The sequence below is a fragment of the Mytilus trossulus genome, chromosome 9 (assembly GCF_036588685.1).
Source record: "Mytilus trossulus isolate FHL-02 chromosome 9, PNRI_Mtr1.1.1.hap1, whole genome shotgun sequence".
Classification (NCBI taxonomy): Eukaryota; Metazoa; Mollusca; class Bivalvia; order Mytilida; family Mytilidae; genus Mytilus; species Mytilus trossulus.
The window spans coordinates 36,733,462-36,751,073 of record NC_086381.1 but is presented as its reverse complement, the minus strand read 5'-3'; the positions used below and the strand labels follow the sequence as shown (position 1 = coordinate 36,751,073).

General features: G+C 31.5%; 1 protein-coding gene across 1 annotated transcript in view; it reads right to left on the bottom strand.

Moving 5' to 3' along the window:
- LOC134684589 (uncharacterized) overlaps positions 1–17,612 on the bottom strand; it is an 85,635-nt gene that overhangs the window by 56,547 nt on the left and 11,476 nt on the right. The window contains exons 3-6 of the mRNA XM_063543886.1: positions 14,857–15,030; positions 7,477–7,617; positions 7,097–7,210; positions 4,336–4,611 (exon numbers count right to left, since the gene is read on the bottom strand). Of these exons, the coding sequence (XP_063399956.1) occupies positions 4,336–4,611; positions 7,097–7,210; positions 7,477–7,617; positions 14,857–15,030 (705 nt within the window). The remainder of the gene's footprint in view (positions 1–4,335; positions 4,612–7,096; positions 7,211–7,476; positions 7,618–14,856; positions 15,031–17,612) is intronic.

The following is a 17,612-nucleotide window of genomic DNA, read 5'->3' as shown; positions in this document are numbered from 1 at the left end:
TTGACATATTTTTGGGCTATTATCGTAAAAAATCACTATCCAACAATATTTTTTTCGTCGTTTTAATGAAGATGATGTGAATTTTGTGAATTTGAAAAAAATTAACTTAAGAATTTTGATAATAAAATTTAAAAACTTATAACTTAAAAACGTCTTATTATAAATACATTATTTTTTACTGAATGAAGTTTGATTATAACATTTTTTTTTAATTATTGATATTTACCACTAGTATTACATGTTTTGGAAATAATTCCAGAACGAGATTTTAACGAGAGTGAAACGTCAGAAAAATACAACCTTAAGTCTGTTTTTTAATTACTAAAATTAATAAATAAAATTGAAAAACTGTCAAACGTATGTATAGTTATACTTATAATATTAGGAGTAAAATTAAGAAACCGCTTTATATGAAGAATAAGTCATTAGATATAAAACATAAATTCCAGAGTTCACTTATTGCCTAAAACTTTGTTCGGCAATAGGCTGAATAATCATCATCAGATTTCAGGTAATAAGCTTAATGCCTGAAAATTTCAGGCAACAACTTAATGCCTAGGCGTTAGCTTATTGCCTAGGATTTAAGCTTAATTCCTAATTTCACTTATTGCCGCTAACATATACAAATATCAAAATGGAGTGTAAATTCCTTATATTTCATTTAACAAGGGTTCATGTCTGTTGACATAACAAAGTGAAACATGTGAAAATGGTCAAAAATTTGAAACAAATATTCAATTTCATCCTGTATAACTTCGTTCATTTGAAAAAAAATCCCCTGAAGCAAAAACAACTAGTAACGCCGACTGATAGAAGGGCCAGTGATAACGGTCAACCAAAACATGTTCGTCGATTGGACATACTTGACTTATCACAAAGTAACGAATCAAACGGCAAAGAGACAATGAAATAGAGAATAATACATGGCAAAATCCGTATCATATGTCGTATCATCCCGAGACATCAATATCAGCTCAAGGGCCTTTAGGCCCGAGGGATGACATTGGTCGAGGGTGATACGGCATGTGATACGGATTTTGCCATGTATTATACGCTTTATCATATATTTCAACAGAAGAGAATTATATTATATGAACTGCTTTCTGATCCATAGCACTGGGTTACCTTCAGTTCTATTTTTATCTTGTTTCAAAGGCCTTAAAAGAACTGATCAATTACTTATCCGAAGCACCTGGGTTACCCGGCTTACAATTTGCGTGCTGTTGTTTTTCACAATATTTTGTTTATTATTGTATTTATTTGTGTGTTTTGTATTTTTTATAGTTGCATTTAGTGTGCCAAAAATATGATAACTTGACGTTCGTGACGTCACATACAATATGAAAACTTGACGTTCGTGACGTCACATACCAAACAATGACGTCATAAAAAAAATGAACTATTTTGATGAAAATGTTTCCTAAGCAAAAAAACTAACTAAAACTGACTAAACGTAAAAAAAAAAGAAAAAAAGTAGGGGTGTGATAAAGGGTATGCGATAAAGGGTAGGGGTGTGATAAAGGGTATGGCCATGTATTATACGCTTTATCATATGTTTCAACAGAAAAGTATTATATGAAATGTATTCTGATCCATAGCACTGGATTACCTTCAGTTCTTCATTTGTCTTGTTTCAAAGGCCTTAAAGGAACTGCTCAATTACTAATCCGAAGCAGAGGTGTGATTAAGGGTAAGGGTATGATAAAGGATAGGCGATTAAGGCTAGGGGTGCGATAAAGGGTATGCAATAAAGGGTGCGCACAAAAGTTGCGCGATATGGATTAAACAGCAGGCTATTTATCAAACATGCAAAACTACTGTATTTACTACTTAACATATGATAAATATAGTTATCAGTCAGGGGCATTACTTAAACAAGTAACAATTAAAATTACCTATACAAGTAATGTTGAAAACGAGGCTAATTTAAACATAACTTATATAAGTTATTTTTCTGAATATTATTTTTATAGGTGTCCAAGAGTACAGATTTTACTAGCTTTAAATAATTTTCACAGTTATCTGGTTATTTTTCCCTTGATATATAAAAACTAATTCTTCTGAAACACTAATTAACTTTCCGACGCACTTATCTTTCATACCGACGCTTCTGGGTCAAAGATTGGTTTCTTGGGACTATTAAATTATCATTTTCCTCTAAAATCTTGAAGGTAGACTGATATACATAGATAGATACTTGTGAATTAATTAAGACCTGAAGTTATTTATAATGTGTAACCTAAATCAATTAAATATGTGCCTTAGATAAGTGTTATTGCTATTTTTTTCAAAAATGTTTAAAATAACTTATTCAGGTAATATTTTTGTCATTATTTTTAAAGTAACCCTTTATCTCTTTACTCCTCTCAAATCTGATAAATTCTTTATTTTATGATATAAAATGTTGTTTAAAATCATGAAAACTACATTTAGTGTAAGTTTCGATTGAAAATTAAAATAACTCTATTAAGTAATTTTATTATTTTTAAAATAAAAAATTACTTATATAAGTAATTTAAAAAAATAACTTGTTTAAGTAACGCCCCTGACTGGTTATCGTGATTGATATTTTCCTTTAGAACGATAAAAATAGTTGGTTTCTGAAGTTTTTCCCAAGCAAATTTGCTTAAGAATCAAAACAAAATTTACAGATTTAAAGTTAAAAACACGAAGCAGTAAAATATAACGATGATAATGATCAAAATACTGTGTGCTATGGAATATGTATCAAACATTTAATTTAATGAAAAATAAAAACTAGATTACAGCAAACAGTAAAATTATATTTCTCTAATTATTTTCCAAAAATGTTTTTGTAGTTTTTATCGATTTTACAAGTGAGATTAATACTGATTAAACAGATTGTTTTATCAATACATATAAAGGTAACAGAGGGGTAACGATCCCAAATATTATAACTAATATAAGAATTAAGATATATTGGGGACGAATGATACAATTAGTCCGCTTGATCTGTACAGGTAATGTGACCATTTGATAACCTTTTTTTTGCTTTTTTTCTATTTAATGTTTACTTATTTAGTGTTATATCTTGTCTCTCTTTTTAAGATATATACCAGCTTTAATAAGCGTTTCTTATGACAACTAAGTTTCAATTCTATTCTTGTCCTATGAACAATATGACCACACCAAAATTATTTATTTTGTTAAACATATGTCTGTTTTCCATTTTTACTGTTTACCTCACAACACAATTATTTTCATTTACTTGTGTACATTATTCTTTTTGGCGGCATTCTGTTCAAGATAACGGTTGACACTTGTGTTCATATATGTCTTTTAATTGAGTAAGGCCGTTTCAATTGATATTTTACAATGTGTCGTTCTTTGTTGTGATGTTACACTATTGTTTTAGGTAAGGGCGAAGGTTTGTACCTATTAAAGCATTCAAACTGGCTCCATTTGTTTAAATCTGTCTTAAGTCAGGAAACTGATGTATAGCGTTTGTTGATGTGGTTCATAAGTGTTTCTCGTTTCTTATAACGATTAGATCGTTGGTTTTCCCTTCTGAATCTATAAATATACAAACGCTACTAGAAATTCCACAATTTTCCTCCAGTGACAAAATTGAAAAAGTTCCCTTTCCCTCAATAGCTTCAATATTGTTTTAACTATTCTAAGCATTGTTGGTATCGACGAAGTCGAGGTACAGTTCGATTTTGATAATTTAGCCAAAATAATAATGGGAAAGATTTCAACAGTTTGGCTGCAAACAGTCATGAGATCAGCATATTAGTTGAATTTTCGTAAAGTTTACTTGTATGAACTGAAATGTTATAGTTTTGTAATCTGTAATATGAATGTGGGGAAATTGTATATTTTAAACATGGTAATTTTAAGAAAAAAAATGTTCTACAAGAAATAAACTTTACAGAAATGTGATCTGTCATGCAAATATGTGCAAAAAGAGGTTGAATGACTGATGTTACCAAAGGGACAATATTTCGTGATGACGTTTGCGATAGATTGCAAATGTAATTCTATGTCTCATTCTATCTTCTTATCCTTTACTTAAAAGTATTCACGTCAGTTCATAAACATCACAACTCAAATAACAAACATTTAGTGTATTTCAGGCGTTTGACAGCTTGCTGTCCATAATTGTTTATATGCCTTGCTGGAATTGTTTATATGAGGAACACTGAACGATTATTATATAATTCAGTCATGGTCTGCATGCTACTTTTAGTATTTTGGAAGCGGTTCGGACGCATGCTATTTACTATTAGGTGTGGTTTTTAACGGTTTAAGCCACAACATTCCGTCTAAAAATCCAACCACACTTGTTTGTGATACATGATAAATAATATTTACCTTGACTTCTGTGTTCAATCACGAGAAGAGCCTTAACAATGTCATACTTAAAATATGTTACAAAATGTTTTTCTCGAGTAGGGTCTGGTGTAGGTGGCTTTTCGAAGATATGGTAGTTCAGACTAAATTCTAGCTCTAAAAATTTCCATTTGTTGTTGTTTGACCATTTGACTGGTTGATTGTATGGATCATTTGGATCATCTGGTGTTGTAAGGATCTTATTTGAGTCATCTGATAGCTTAGCCTCTGCGTGCATAATCTTTATAGACTCTGTGACTGAAATTAAAGTTGACTAAAATAGTAAATCTAGAAGCTTTGTTTCGTTGATAATTCCTGATCAACGATAAACTATTCATTTTTCTATTAGAATCGTGTATCAAATACATTGTTTTAATTCTATTCTCTGAATAGTCACGTAGATGGATTATATCAAATCAATATGCGTATTCAACGGACATGTGATGTCAAAACATCATTTGCTAAATGCGTACTGGACATGAACTATACTACATTGGCCCTAATGCTCCTTGTTCATTTTTTCAATTAAACCAAGAGTTCCAAATGGTGAAGTTGAAATCATCCCTTCGTAAATTTTACGGACGCCATCACGAGTTGGTTGACCGTTATGGAATAACCGTTTCACAAATGATATCGGATATGTTCCTTACGTCGTAAATACAATCCCCTCCCCTTTCATGAATGTGACCTACATAATTAGACTATTTACCGGATTTGTTATCACATAAGCAACACGACGGGTGCCAAATGTGGAGCAGGATCTGCTTACCCTTCCGGAGCACCTGAGATCACCCCTAGATTTTGGTGGGGTTCGTGTTGTTTATTTTCTAGTTGTCTATGTTGTGTCAAGTGTACTATTGTTTGTCTGTTTGTCTTTTTCATTTTTAATCATGGCGTTGTCAGTTTGTTTTATATTTATGAGTTTGACTACCCCTTTGGTATCTTTCGTTCCTCTTTTACAGAACCGCATCAAAACAACAAAACAACAACGTCATCTACTTTGGGTATTTTATAAAACGAAGGTTAGAAATGAAAAAGTGCGATTTGTTTGTACAAGTATGAAGTCAGATGGAACATTCAGCGAGCGAACCCTCTTTTTTGTTTTGTAATGTTTTTGGCAACAACAAATTTATCCTACTTTCCATTGTACAATCCAAAAAAATAATATTCTGTAAAAAGTTGTATCTGATCTTTTCAACAAATATGTTTAGACAGTTTAACACGTCATTTATCGTTCCCGATGAAGGTAATTCCTGAAAAGCGTTTGGACGTATCATGACAATTTATCACACGTTTTTTTTTTTAATTTTAAAATAATCATTTTTGATATTGCAACATTGTTTTAAGTTTGTTTGGTGTGTTAAGCTTGATAATTTTACGTGGATTATACATAGTGTGTATTTGCTATTTTTCGTTTTAGTAATTAGGTGTTAAAATTCATTCATTTTGGCTTTCGAGCTTGTTTTTATCTGTGCGTCACTAATGGGTCTTGTCCAGACGAAACGCGGGTCTGGCGTATTAAATTATTAGCCTGGTACCTTTTAATAGCTATTATTTGTGTGGGTTTGATGCTGTATATTTTCCCATTTATTTGTATTGTAGCCCTGTCATTTAATGTTGTCATTTTAATGTTATATTCAACATTGCCATAAAAGCAAAAGGTTTGGCTAGCCACAAACCAGGTTCAACACACCATCTTTTCTTAAAATGTCCTGTAGCAAGTCAGGAAAATGGTCAAAATGGTCATTATTCCCATTTGAATGGTTTTACACAAGTAATTTTGCTTGTTGTTCGGTGTGAGCCAAGGCTCCGTGTTGAAGGCCGTACATTGACCTATAATGGTTTACCTTTTTTTTAATTGTTATCTGGATGGAGAGTTGTCTCTTTGGCACTCACACCACATTTTTCTTTATCTATTGGTATATTATAGTTTGTTTCTGTGTGTATTACATTGTTGTGTTGTGTTTCTGTTTTGTCGTTGTTCTCCTCTTATATTTGTTGTATTCCCCTCGGTTTTGGTATCCCAGATTTGTTTTTCTCTCAATCAATTTACAAATTATGAACAAGTAAAAACTACGATATACTACTGTTGCCTTTATTTATGAACTCGTCACAGCATTAATCTAAAATTACTTTCAAAATAATGACGATTTCGACTAGACAATTGTAAAAATTATTGTGGATCTTGTTCCGTGATGGAATTTATTTCAATATTACCATTGAAAACAGATAATACAGAAATACGTAACTTTTGGTCGCGTTGATCGATTTATGTGGCGAACAGGTTGTGAAGTCCCTTGCTGTCGTTTATTCATGGGAAATGTCCGTTGTTATTCCGCGGTTTAGATGTTGTAATGTACTACTATATAATACCATGGTGTTGTATATGTCTCAGCCAGATATGAGGCCTTTTTAAAGGGGGATATTTTTCGATATTTAAATAAAATAATTCACAATAGATTGCAGTGTAAAGACAATAAAAGTTCATAGATTTTGCATATCAACGATATAAGGAATCGGCCCGAAACGTAGAAAAAGCTCGGCAGAGCCTCAAATTTCCCGTTTCTAAGCCTCATCCTTATATCCTTGATATGTCAAATCACCTGACTATTATTGTCTATTCAATTCATTCAACACATTGAAAAATACTAAGAATCAGCAAACAGTAAATGCGTATCTGTCCAGAAAAGTGCTCACACGTTACAACGCTTTAAGAATTAAGATACAATTTATCAATTCTTACTTTCAACACACTGACTTCCCGAAAAACCTTTTGTACATTTGCATTTTGATGCCAGTTGTCCATCACATGACCCAGGATAGCATCTAGTACTGTCAGATCTCCATGAACAAGCCTCTGAAATTATTGCGGACATAGAAGACAATTTAAAAAAAAATATGTTTGAAAAAGACATTTATTTACAATACTAATACAGTTAACTCGCCAAATGTAGATATAAGAATATGTGGTATTACATGTAGTGCCAATGAGACAACTCTCCACCCAATTCACAATTTGTAGAAGAAAACTATTGAAGGCCAACAGTGTAAGCTTTAAAGGTATTTACATTTAAACAAAATTGAACCCCTTCTTTTATCTATAAGTATAATATATATACTAACTATTACATTTCCTGTTATCAGACGATAAAGTATATGCTTCCCAATGTTCCATAGGCTTTAACGATCCTTCACAGTATACACAGTGGTTGTCATGGTATCCACTGCATCGCCTATGGTTGCAGTGGTCAATCGTTGGACAAACTTTAATAAAAGTAGAATAATATAAAATGTTGCAAAATATTACATGCTCTGAATTAACCATAACCATAGAACAATTTCAGTATAGCTTGTTCAATATGCTCAATAGGTTAAAAGAACCTTAGGCAGTTTGATTAGATTAGGTTTCCATTAGTTTACGTTCAAATTGTTTAATTTTTTTGAATGTGTATTGATAGAAGTACGCCAATGCATATGTACAGTTACTTAAATGACCTTCAAACAGTGCACTCGACGAGAACATATTATTTTTTTTATCAATGAACATAAAGATACGAAATGTAAAAATTGCCACTCCTTATTTTTTCACAAAATGTTCAATACAAAGAGTTGATAATTAATTTTTAATAGCATATTCCCGAGAAAAAGAGTAAATGTACATTCTGCCTTTTTATACTACCGTCGCGTTGTGTATTTAAAAGAAGAACTTGATTAAAAAAAAACAGATGGGATTGTGGTATCCACAATTATAAGATATTCGTGTTAAGCATGTACACCTCTGTAAGACTGTAACAAAATAATTAGCGAAGAGAAAATCATATGGTGGTACACTTCTTCGCTACGGCCCTTTGAAAATGCCCAATTTTGATGATTTTCCCATTTTTCATCGATCTTTACCTATTTTACTAACAAAAACTACAGGTAGGTGTTAATATAAGAAAGTTTTATCATATTTTGACGTTTTTTTTGTAAAAAAATTTACCATGCTGTCAATTTTGTATTTTTGTAATTTTTTTCAATTTTAAGAACAAAATGCATATTATTTCAACTTTTTTTTTATAAATGATTGAAAAAATAGATGTCTAAGAAATTACAAAGACCAAAATTATATCATGTATATGGGATGTACATGATTCTAGTAAAATCAATTTTTGTATCCCTCACCCATTTTCTCAAAATTTTGGCTAAAAATACCGACTTGATTGGTCGTAAAATTTGAAAACTGGATTATTAAAAAAACATCCATTGTACATACACAATTTTTTCACAGATTCGTGTTTGATTATAATATTTTTAAAGTTTTGGAAATGATTCAAGAACGAGATTTCAACGAGACTGAACGAGACTGAAAAGTCAAAAGAATACATCCTTAATTTTTAAAAATAATATTCCACAACGGTCAACAAATTTGTAAATAAGTTCTATAAAAATTTCAAAGAAATGTCATCAACTTTTGCTTTAGTTAATAAGCTTCAATGAAACCAAAAGCACGCAATCAAGGAATTTGTTATATTCAACAAAAGCGATGAATCAGTTTTAGATCAAGCTTTGTTTGAAAATATTTTTTATAAAAATACAAGAGTAAATAACTGAAATTTCTTTCTAATGTATACATTTAATTCATATAACTCCTAGATAGATATTTTTACAGTATTACAGACGCTCGGCGTGGAATTACCTTACATGTGGAAAAATTGATCATACTAGTTTGGATAAAGGTTATGTGGAGCATTTTGCAGAACCAGCAATATAACGCTGTTTGTAATGACACATTTCAGTATCCATTTAAAAGTAAAGGAATGTCCCGTTTTCCATCTTTAGTCAAAATTCAACAGCAACATAAAACATATATATGAAGATTTAGGATTTGCTCTTATGTAAGGGGAGACCGTGTATAATCCATATAAGATTAGTAGGCGGGGCTTATTTCCGTATAACCCCGATACAAATGTATCCGGATGTTGACGCGTTCGAAGCGATAATTACGGGGCGCCGAATGGGACTCTTGTGGTTTTGTACAAAATTCAATTCTGTCATAACAAAATCATTTTTGTCTTACAAAACTATGTGTTTTGTGAGAACTTCAATTTTGTGATGACAAAATTCATTTGTGTAGACAAAATTCATTTTTGTCATGACAAAATTCATTTTTGTAGACAAAATTCATATTTGTCATGACAAAAGTCAATTTTGTCTTAAAGGTATGCAAATATAAACATATTTGTTTGCATACAAAATTGACTTTTGTTACCTGATATGGAAATTAAATCACAAAAGTCAATTGTGTACGGTAAGATTCAATTTTGTGAGACAAAATTGACTTTTGTGAAACAAAATTAACTTTTGTGAGACAAAATTGACTTTTGTGAGACAAAATTGACTTTTGTGAGACAAAATTGACTTTTGTGAGACAAAATTCAATTTTGTCATTTTTGTTGAGACAAAATTCAATTTTGTCATTTTTGTTGAGACAAAATTCAATTTTGTTAATTTTGTTGAGACAAAAGTCAATTTTGTAAATTTTGTTGAGACAAAAGTCAATTTTGTTAATTTTGTTGAGACAAAATTCAATTTTGTCAATTTTGTTGAGACAAAAGTCAATTTTGTCAATTTTGTTGAGACAAAAGTCAATTTTGTGTAACAAAAGTCAATTTTGTGTAACAAAAGTCGATTTTGTATGCAAATTAGTTCACAGAAACCAAACTAAACTAATTTATATACAAAATTGACTTTTGTCGCTCAATTTTCAAATTAGGTAACAAAAGTCAAGTCTGTGTAACAAAAATGAATTTTGTCATGACAAAAGTGACTTTTGTCCGCTGATAGATAATTTTGTATGACAAAATTTCAAATTTGTAGTATGATACAAATTTTGTTAAACTGAACTCATTTTTGTTGAAAAAAAGTCACTTTTGTCCGTACAAAATTCAATTTTGAGTACAAAACCACAAGAGTCCCATTCGGCGCCCCGTAATAATCGGGACAACATTTTGGATGACAACAATTTCGAATGCCTCTCTCGATCTTATTTGTGTATATATAAATATGTCAATGTGCTTGTTAGTTTATTTATTCAATTATACGATTGTTGTAAGTATTAGATATTGCATAGACCGTCCTAAAAAACTGCTAGATGCAAAACGCACGGGCATGGTGCAAATTCATACGTTTTATGCGATAAATAATGCTGAATATCTTTTCGTGCATACACCTTTGCGTATTAATACATTAAGCATTTAATTTAATATAAAACTATACGTTGGATTACAATGTACTACGTGCCTTCAAATGTTCCCTAGAACTTATAATAAACACAATATCATACTTAATAATTTTTGTCTAACTGTATTGTTCGTTCCTCCAAATGTGTCGAGTTCGTGGTGAGTTTTTAATTAATCACTGTACAGTTCGTTGACAAAAACCGTCACAAAGCACTTTCTTATTAAGGTATTCGAGATGGCATCGGCGACCCTTTTCCTATATTGTATTGTAATTTTTTATTTGTTAACTTAATCAAAGTTGTTGAACATAAAACAAAAGTCATTTAAAGCCAAAATTGCATTTTTAAACCAGCGTACATCCGACAAAAATTTCAACGTTATTCCAGATGAAATAGACTGTTAACAAATATATTTTAGAGCAAATAAAGTTTCAAAAAGTATAGTAGCACAGCCAATACAACTTTGATGACTCGTACTTTTCACAATTAGAGGCTCTTCTAAATGCCGATGTTGTTCCAAATTCGCCCCAAAAAAGCAGCCATATCAGCTCGTTGAACCTAGTTTGCCAAATGCCTTAGATGGCAGTCCAACTGTTTTACTGTTTTTTTTCTTTCTTGTTTTTTGGGGTGTTTTTTTACATATAAAATTTGTAGATGTGGTGTGATGGCAGGTAAGACAACTTTCCATCAAAGTTAAAAATGGAGTGTGTGTATGAAGCAATTGTTATAGTCCAACGTACAACATTCAACAATGAGGAAAACCGTATTGTCGGCTATAAAAGGCCCCGATATAAAAAAAAATATATGAAAAATTTAAAAAACGGGAAAACTAACAGTGATATATTTATAACTTATGAATTATTCATTTACAGAAAAAAATATGATAGATCTATACAACCAATGTACTACAGGCGCCTGACGTTGGACAGACACAAAAATAATGCGGGATTTAACCCGTGAGCCCTCAACCCTCTCCTTAACCTGGGACACTGGTGTAACAGCACAACATGATACAAAAAAAAACCCGTACAGTTGCAATTGACTCAACCCAAAATGTCGGTACAAGGCACAAAAAACATATTCATAAAATATCGACAAAAGAGTAATTTTAGTAGCTTATATTTAACTCACAGACAATTACAACTAAGAGGTAAATCATGGTATTCAACACTACAGAATCTGTCAGTATATTGTAAAGACGTAATAAAACACATGAACTTATGCAATGTCAAATATAAGTAAACAGTATCGAGAGAATGTACGATCTTACGAGGTCTTATAAGTGTGCATATATTTCTAAAAATGTTAGGTGATGTTCTGATTTTATAGGTACAGCAAAAACTTTCTACATTGTAGCCATTTTTTTTTAATCTATGAAAGAATTTGGTAAAGGCCTAGGATGAGTGAGTAATTTACTAGTAGATATGGTCACTTTGGTCTTTTCCCGACCAGTAGTAAAACCTGGTTGAAGTTGGTCACCCCTTTAAGTCTGTGGGACGTAAAAGTACGCAGTCATGTCTGGTCCGAATGGGAATATAAGATCCAATGTCTCGTGTAAAAAGTGCACCACACTCACTACAGTGTATGATTGAACAGTATGCCTTGAGAGATTAACTGTATAAGTTACATCTTTATTGTATACACATATTATTATTTAGCCTTAATGTACAACTCTATTGTAATCCATGACCCCTTGAACCCGCCTTTAAGATTCAGGCCAAACGCCTATAATTCATTGATTGTTTTTGATTGCTGTCTATATCAAAAAGACGATGTGGTATTGAGACAACTCTTCACAAAAGATCACACGACACAAAAATTAACAATTATTAATGGTCACGGTATGGCCTTCAATAATGAGAAAAGTCCATATCACATAGTCAGCTTTAAAACACATCGATATGACAAATGTAAAACAATTCAAACGAGAAAAAATGCGGTCTAATTTGTGCACAAAATGGTAGACAAAAATATATAATCACTGTATTACATGTTCCTGACTTCGGACATGCACATACAGAATATGGCGGGATTAAACATGTTAGCGAATAATCTGTCAACATATATTTGTTCCATCTAACAGAAGTTCCAATGAAAACTTTGTTATAAACATTGTAATAATAACTATTCCTGTTGGAAAAAATATTCAAAACCATTTATTTTTCCTTTTGGAACTTATATTATAAAGGAACTTCCATTCCATGATACCCCCTAACCTGGGACAGTGCTGTAACCATACATTGAATGTCGTATGGTAAACACTTTCAAAAATGCTATCAAATTATAAATCGGACTTGTTTATCTGCTTACGCTCAGCCTATGATATTTGCATCTGTCGAGTAATTATATTGTCCTACCAATTTACACTTTCGTCACCTGCTTTCGTATACATAAGGATTTTTTTTAAATGTACAACATACATGTAACTCCGAGAGTGTTTTGACCGTACAACGGATATTATGGGTTGCTGCCTGTATGTTTTAGTGGTAATTTTTTTTTAAACATGTATATTGGTTAAAATCTTATCAAATCATTATTTAATACATGCAAAATTCTTTCACAAACGCAATATTGTCGCAACGAAGCGTACAGTGTAAAAAAGTGTAATGACAACAAAGCGGTACACAACATGAAAATAAAGCCACTTGAAAACGTGTATTTGTTTGTTTCTAGATACAACATAAACCTACGATCTTTATAAGTTTGTTAATTTAAACTATGAAATTTTCAAAAATGTATGTTTGAAAAACTATGTGGCACGAGATTCATTATGTTTTGAATATTTGAAAATACAAAGCACGTTTTATCATTGATATCGTCGTTTGTGTATAGAAATGTCAGATATTTGAAAAACCTTTTAGTAAGTAATGAGTATTATGGCAAAGAATATATTTGCTCAAATTATCCGAAGAATATATACTGGATTTTCTTTAAAAGTACCAATTCTTTATGTCTGAACTCAGTGGAACATGGTGTGTTCGATTCGAACGCGTCAAAGTCCGGATTCATCTGTATCGGGGTTATACAGGGTGTAGTAGTGGTGTTACGTCCACTTTTACAAACAACACGATGTTGAGGGAAAATCTTAAACGATTGAACAGACTATAAAATTAACAAACGGTTAAATTAAATTCATAAAACACATGTAAAGCAGTTGTTATTATTGGCATTTGTTTTTGTGTAGACCAAATGGATTTAGGTTCTTAATAATAACGGTATTAAAGAATTGATCATTTGTATATGCCACTAGTTTAATACAAAATGTTAAGATAGTCGATAACATAAATTCGTACCATAGTGTGCTAGTAACCTAAAACGATATATATTTGGAAGGTAAATTCCATATCGGGATTTGAGCTTTGCTTTCACCCAATATGGAGTTTTCTAACCCCATATATATATATCGTATTAGGTCACTAGCTTACTATGTAACCAATAATCATAACATAAACTTATCTTACAAAACAGGAATATGTATCATATCTGAGTAGTTTAAATCCAAAAAATTGTAATATGACGCCATACTTTTGACATATTTTTTTTTTTATATAAACATATAACCTTAAATTTTAGAGTGTGATAATCTGCTTTAATAAGCTAAACGTTCTAACAAAAAACTGTTATAGATTATAGTTTTTCTTAAATTTCACGACGGGCAACTAAATCAGATTTTACATTTTCAGATCTAACATATTCAGCTGTCAAGTGTTACTTATGTTTGTTTCAATATGGACAAAGTCAATGTGTTAATAAAGTGAAAGAATTGATTATTTTCGGGGTGATATTGAATAGTTATCAAAGATATCAGGCTAATCATCTAATACGCCATACGCGCGTTTCGTCTACATAGACCCATCAGTGACGATCCGATCAAAAAAAGTTAGAAAACCAAACAATTTGAAAGTTGAGGAGCATTGATAAACCCAAATTCCAAAAAAGTTGTGCACAATACGGCTATGGTAATCTATGCCTGGGATGAGAAAATCGTTATTATTTCGAATAAGTCATACATTTTCAAACAGATAAATCATAAATTAAATACATATAATTGATTTTCATGTCAATACCGAAGTGTTGACTACTGGGCTGGTGATTTTGATGGTTTTCAAAAGATCATAATCATATATACAAATGTGAAAATCAGACGTTTTTTGTCTGTATTAATCTATCATCCACTTTATACATGTAGACTAAAACTTCACTGAAACGTACGGACATTATTTTTTGGAATATATTGTGCTGGAAATTCGTTGTGCCAACATTATTATTAAAGTAAAACATACTTGTACAATAGCCACCATTGGCGAAAAATCCATCTTTGCAAGATTCACATGTTCCTGGTGAAGTACATTTTCCATCGCCGCTATTCCGTGTATAATCACCTCTGTAGGTAATTTTATCATAGGATTCTCTTACATTGCATGCATCATTTTGAATTGTCCGACCGCCACATATAGCTGCAAGTTAAGAAGATATATAGGTATGTTGCAGTATTTTAAACAGTTGTTTCTTTTGATAAATGGAGGTAAATGTAATATTTCTTTTTCAAATTGTCCATGTTATAACAAAACACATTACTATTCCATTTAGGACCTCCTAAAAAGATAAGTTGAAATAGAAATCCCAAATTAAAAAGGCAGTCACGATTCAAATTGTAATCAAGAATTGTATAATTCTTTATCCCCAAAGATAATTCGTTAACACGTATTTAAATAAGGATAATGAATCTACAGAATTTGAATTTACATGATAACGCATTAAATTGGTTGTCATAGATTATTATACATGTTTTGCATTAATTGCCACAAATTTGATGCACCAATAATTAATGATACCAGTTATAATCCGTGATCAAGAATTACAAATATATGTCATAACCATTCCGAAGAATCTTGACACGATTTTTATGAGTGTCAATGTATCTGTTTTTCTTAGTGATATAAACATTTGAGTAATAAATAAAATATCATTATTATAAAAAAAGACTTTCATAATGAATCAAAATTTTAAAATCTAAATCAGATTATAAACTAGATGTATCGAAACGACACGAATGACTCCGTCTCAAAAAGTTGAAAAATCTGCAATTTCAACAACACATGTGGACATAACCATGATTGCAGTCTCGAATATCAGCTCAAAATATGAAGGCGTATAGAAAAAAGTCCGTATAATTGTGATTTTCAACAATGTCGGTAAAAATCAGCAGAGCGGAACATAACTCAAACTTGATCTGTAACTCATCGTGGTTAACTGACATACCAAAAATCAGCCCAAAATGTAATGGCGTTTAGAAAAAAAGTCCGCATAACTGTGATTTTCATCAATCTATCAAAGTCAAAAGCCTGTAATTTCAGCAAAAAATTACGGAGCGGAAAAAACTTAAACTTGATCTGTAACTCATCAGTGTTAAGTCACATTCCAAAAATCAATCGAATATCTGAAGGCGTTAAGAAAAAAGTCAGTATAGCTGTGATTTTCAACAATTTATCATAATCCAAAGGCCGTAATTCCGCCGGACCGGAACGAAACTTGTAACAAATCATGGTTAACTCGTATACAAAAAATCAGTCCAATATCTGAAGGCGTTTAGAAAAAAAGTCCATATAACAGTGTTTTCAACAGTTTATCAAAGTCCAGGGCTCGTAATTTCGGCTAAATTAGCGGAGCAGATGGAAACTTTATCTTGATCAGTAACGCATCATGATTAACTCACAAACCACAAATCAGTCCAACATGTGACAGCATTTAGAAAACAGTTCGTATGACTTTTCAACAATTTATTAAGTCCAAATAAACTCATCATAGATACCCAGAACTAAATTTTGTATATACGCCAGACACGAGTTTCGTCTACAAAAGACTCATCAGTGATGCTTGAAACCAAAAAAGATAAAAAGGCCAAATAAAGTACAAAGTACAGGGGTATTGAGGACCAAAATTCCTCCAAAATCCCGTTATTTCGGCCAAAATTAGCGGAGCAGAACAGAACTTAAACTTGATCTGTAAAGCATCATGGTTAACTCACATACCATATCTGAAGACGTTTAGAAAAAAAGGTCCGTATTAATGTGATTTCAAAAATTTATCTACATCTAAATATAAAAAAGAAGATGTGGTATGATTGCCAATGAGACAACTATCCACAATAGACCAAAATGACACAGACATTAGCAACTATAGGTCACCGTATGGCCTTCAACAATGAGCAAAGCCCATATCGTAAATAGTCAGCTATAAAAGGCTCCGATATAACAATGTAAAACAATTCAAGCGAGAAAACTAATGGCCTTATTTGTATAGAAAAATGATTAAAAAACTGAATAACAACTATAGGTCACCGTACGGCCTTCAACAATGAGCAAATTCCATACCGCATAGTCAGCTATAAAAGGCCCCGATATGACAATGTAAAACAATTTAGCACATACTTGCAACTTTTCATCCAATCAAATTGCTTGAATTTGTATTCTAACTTTCATAGTACATACTTTTTCGTGTACTAAGTAACTACGCATGAATGACCACAAGGGTAAGATTTCGTTGTATCGTAATCAAGATATTGAAATACAAATTGCTACTGGCTATTTTGAAAAAAATGTTGTGTTCCAAATTAAACTAAATAGTGTGCAATTAATTTTCAAATTAATTTTTAAACATCTTACTATTTAATCTTTGGATCAAAAAATGTTTTTGACAATTAAAAGTTTCTTTTAATTAAATAGAGAGCAACAAATATACATTGTAGTTCATTATAACTTGATTAGAGTACAATGCCATTTAAAATTGTAATCATTTATATTATCTTCCATGTATAAATTACTTTGTACACAAAAATAGAGTGAACCATGAACCCTTGTAAAGGGAAATAAAAGCAATTTAATATATCTCGTCATGAATGGATTGATTATTGGTTGTTTAATGTCCAGTGACAGATATTTCATGCATGTAAACTATTCACTAGACTACCTATAGGTACATACCAGGGGCAGATCCATTCATTTTTAAAGGGGTTCCAACCCAAAATAAAGTGAGAGGG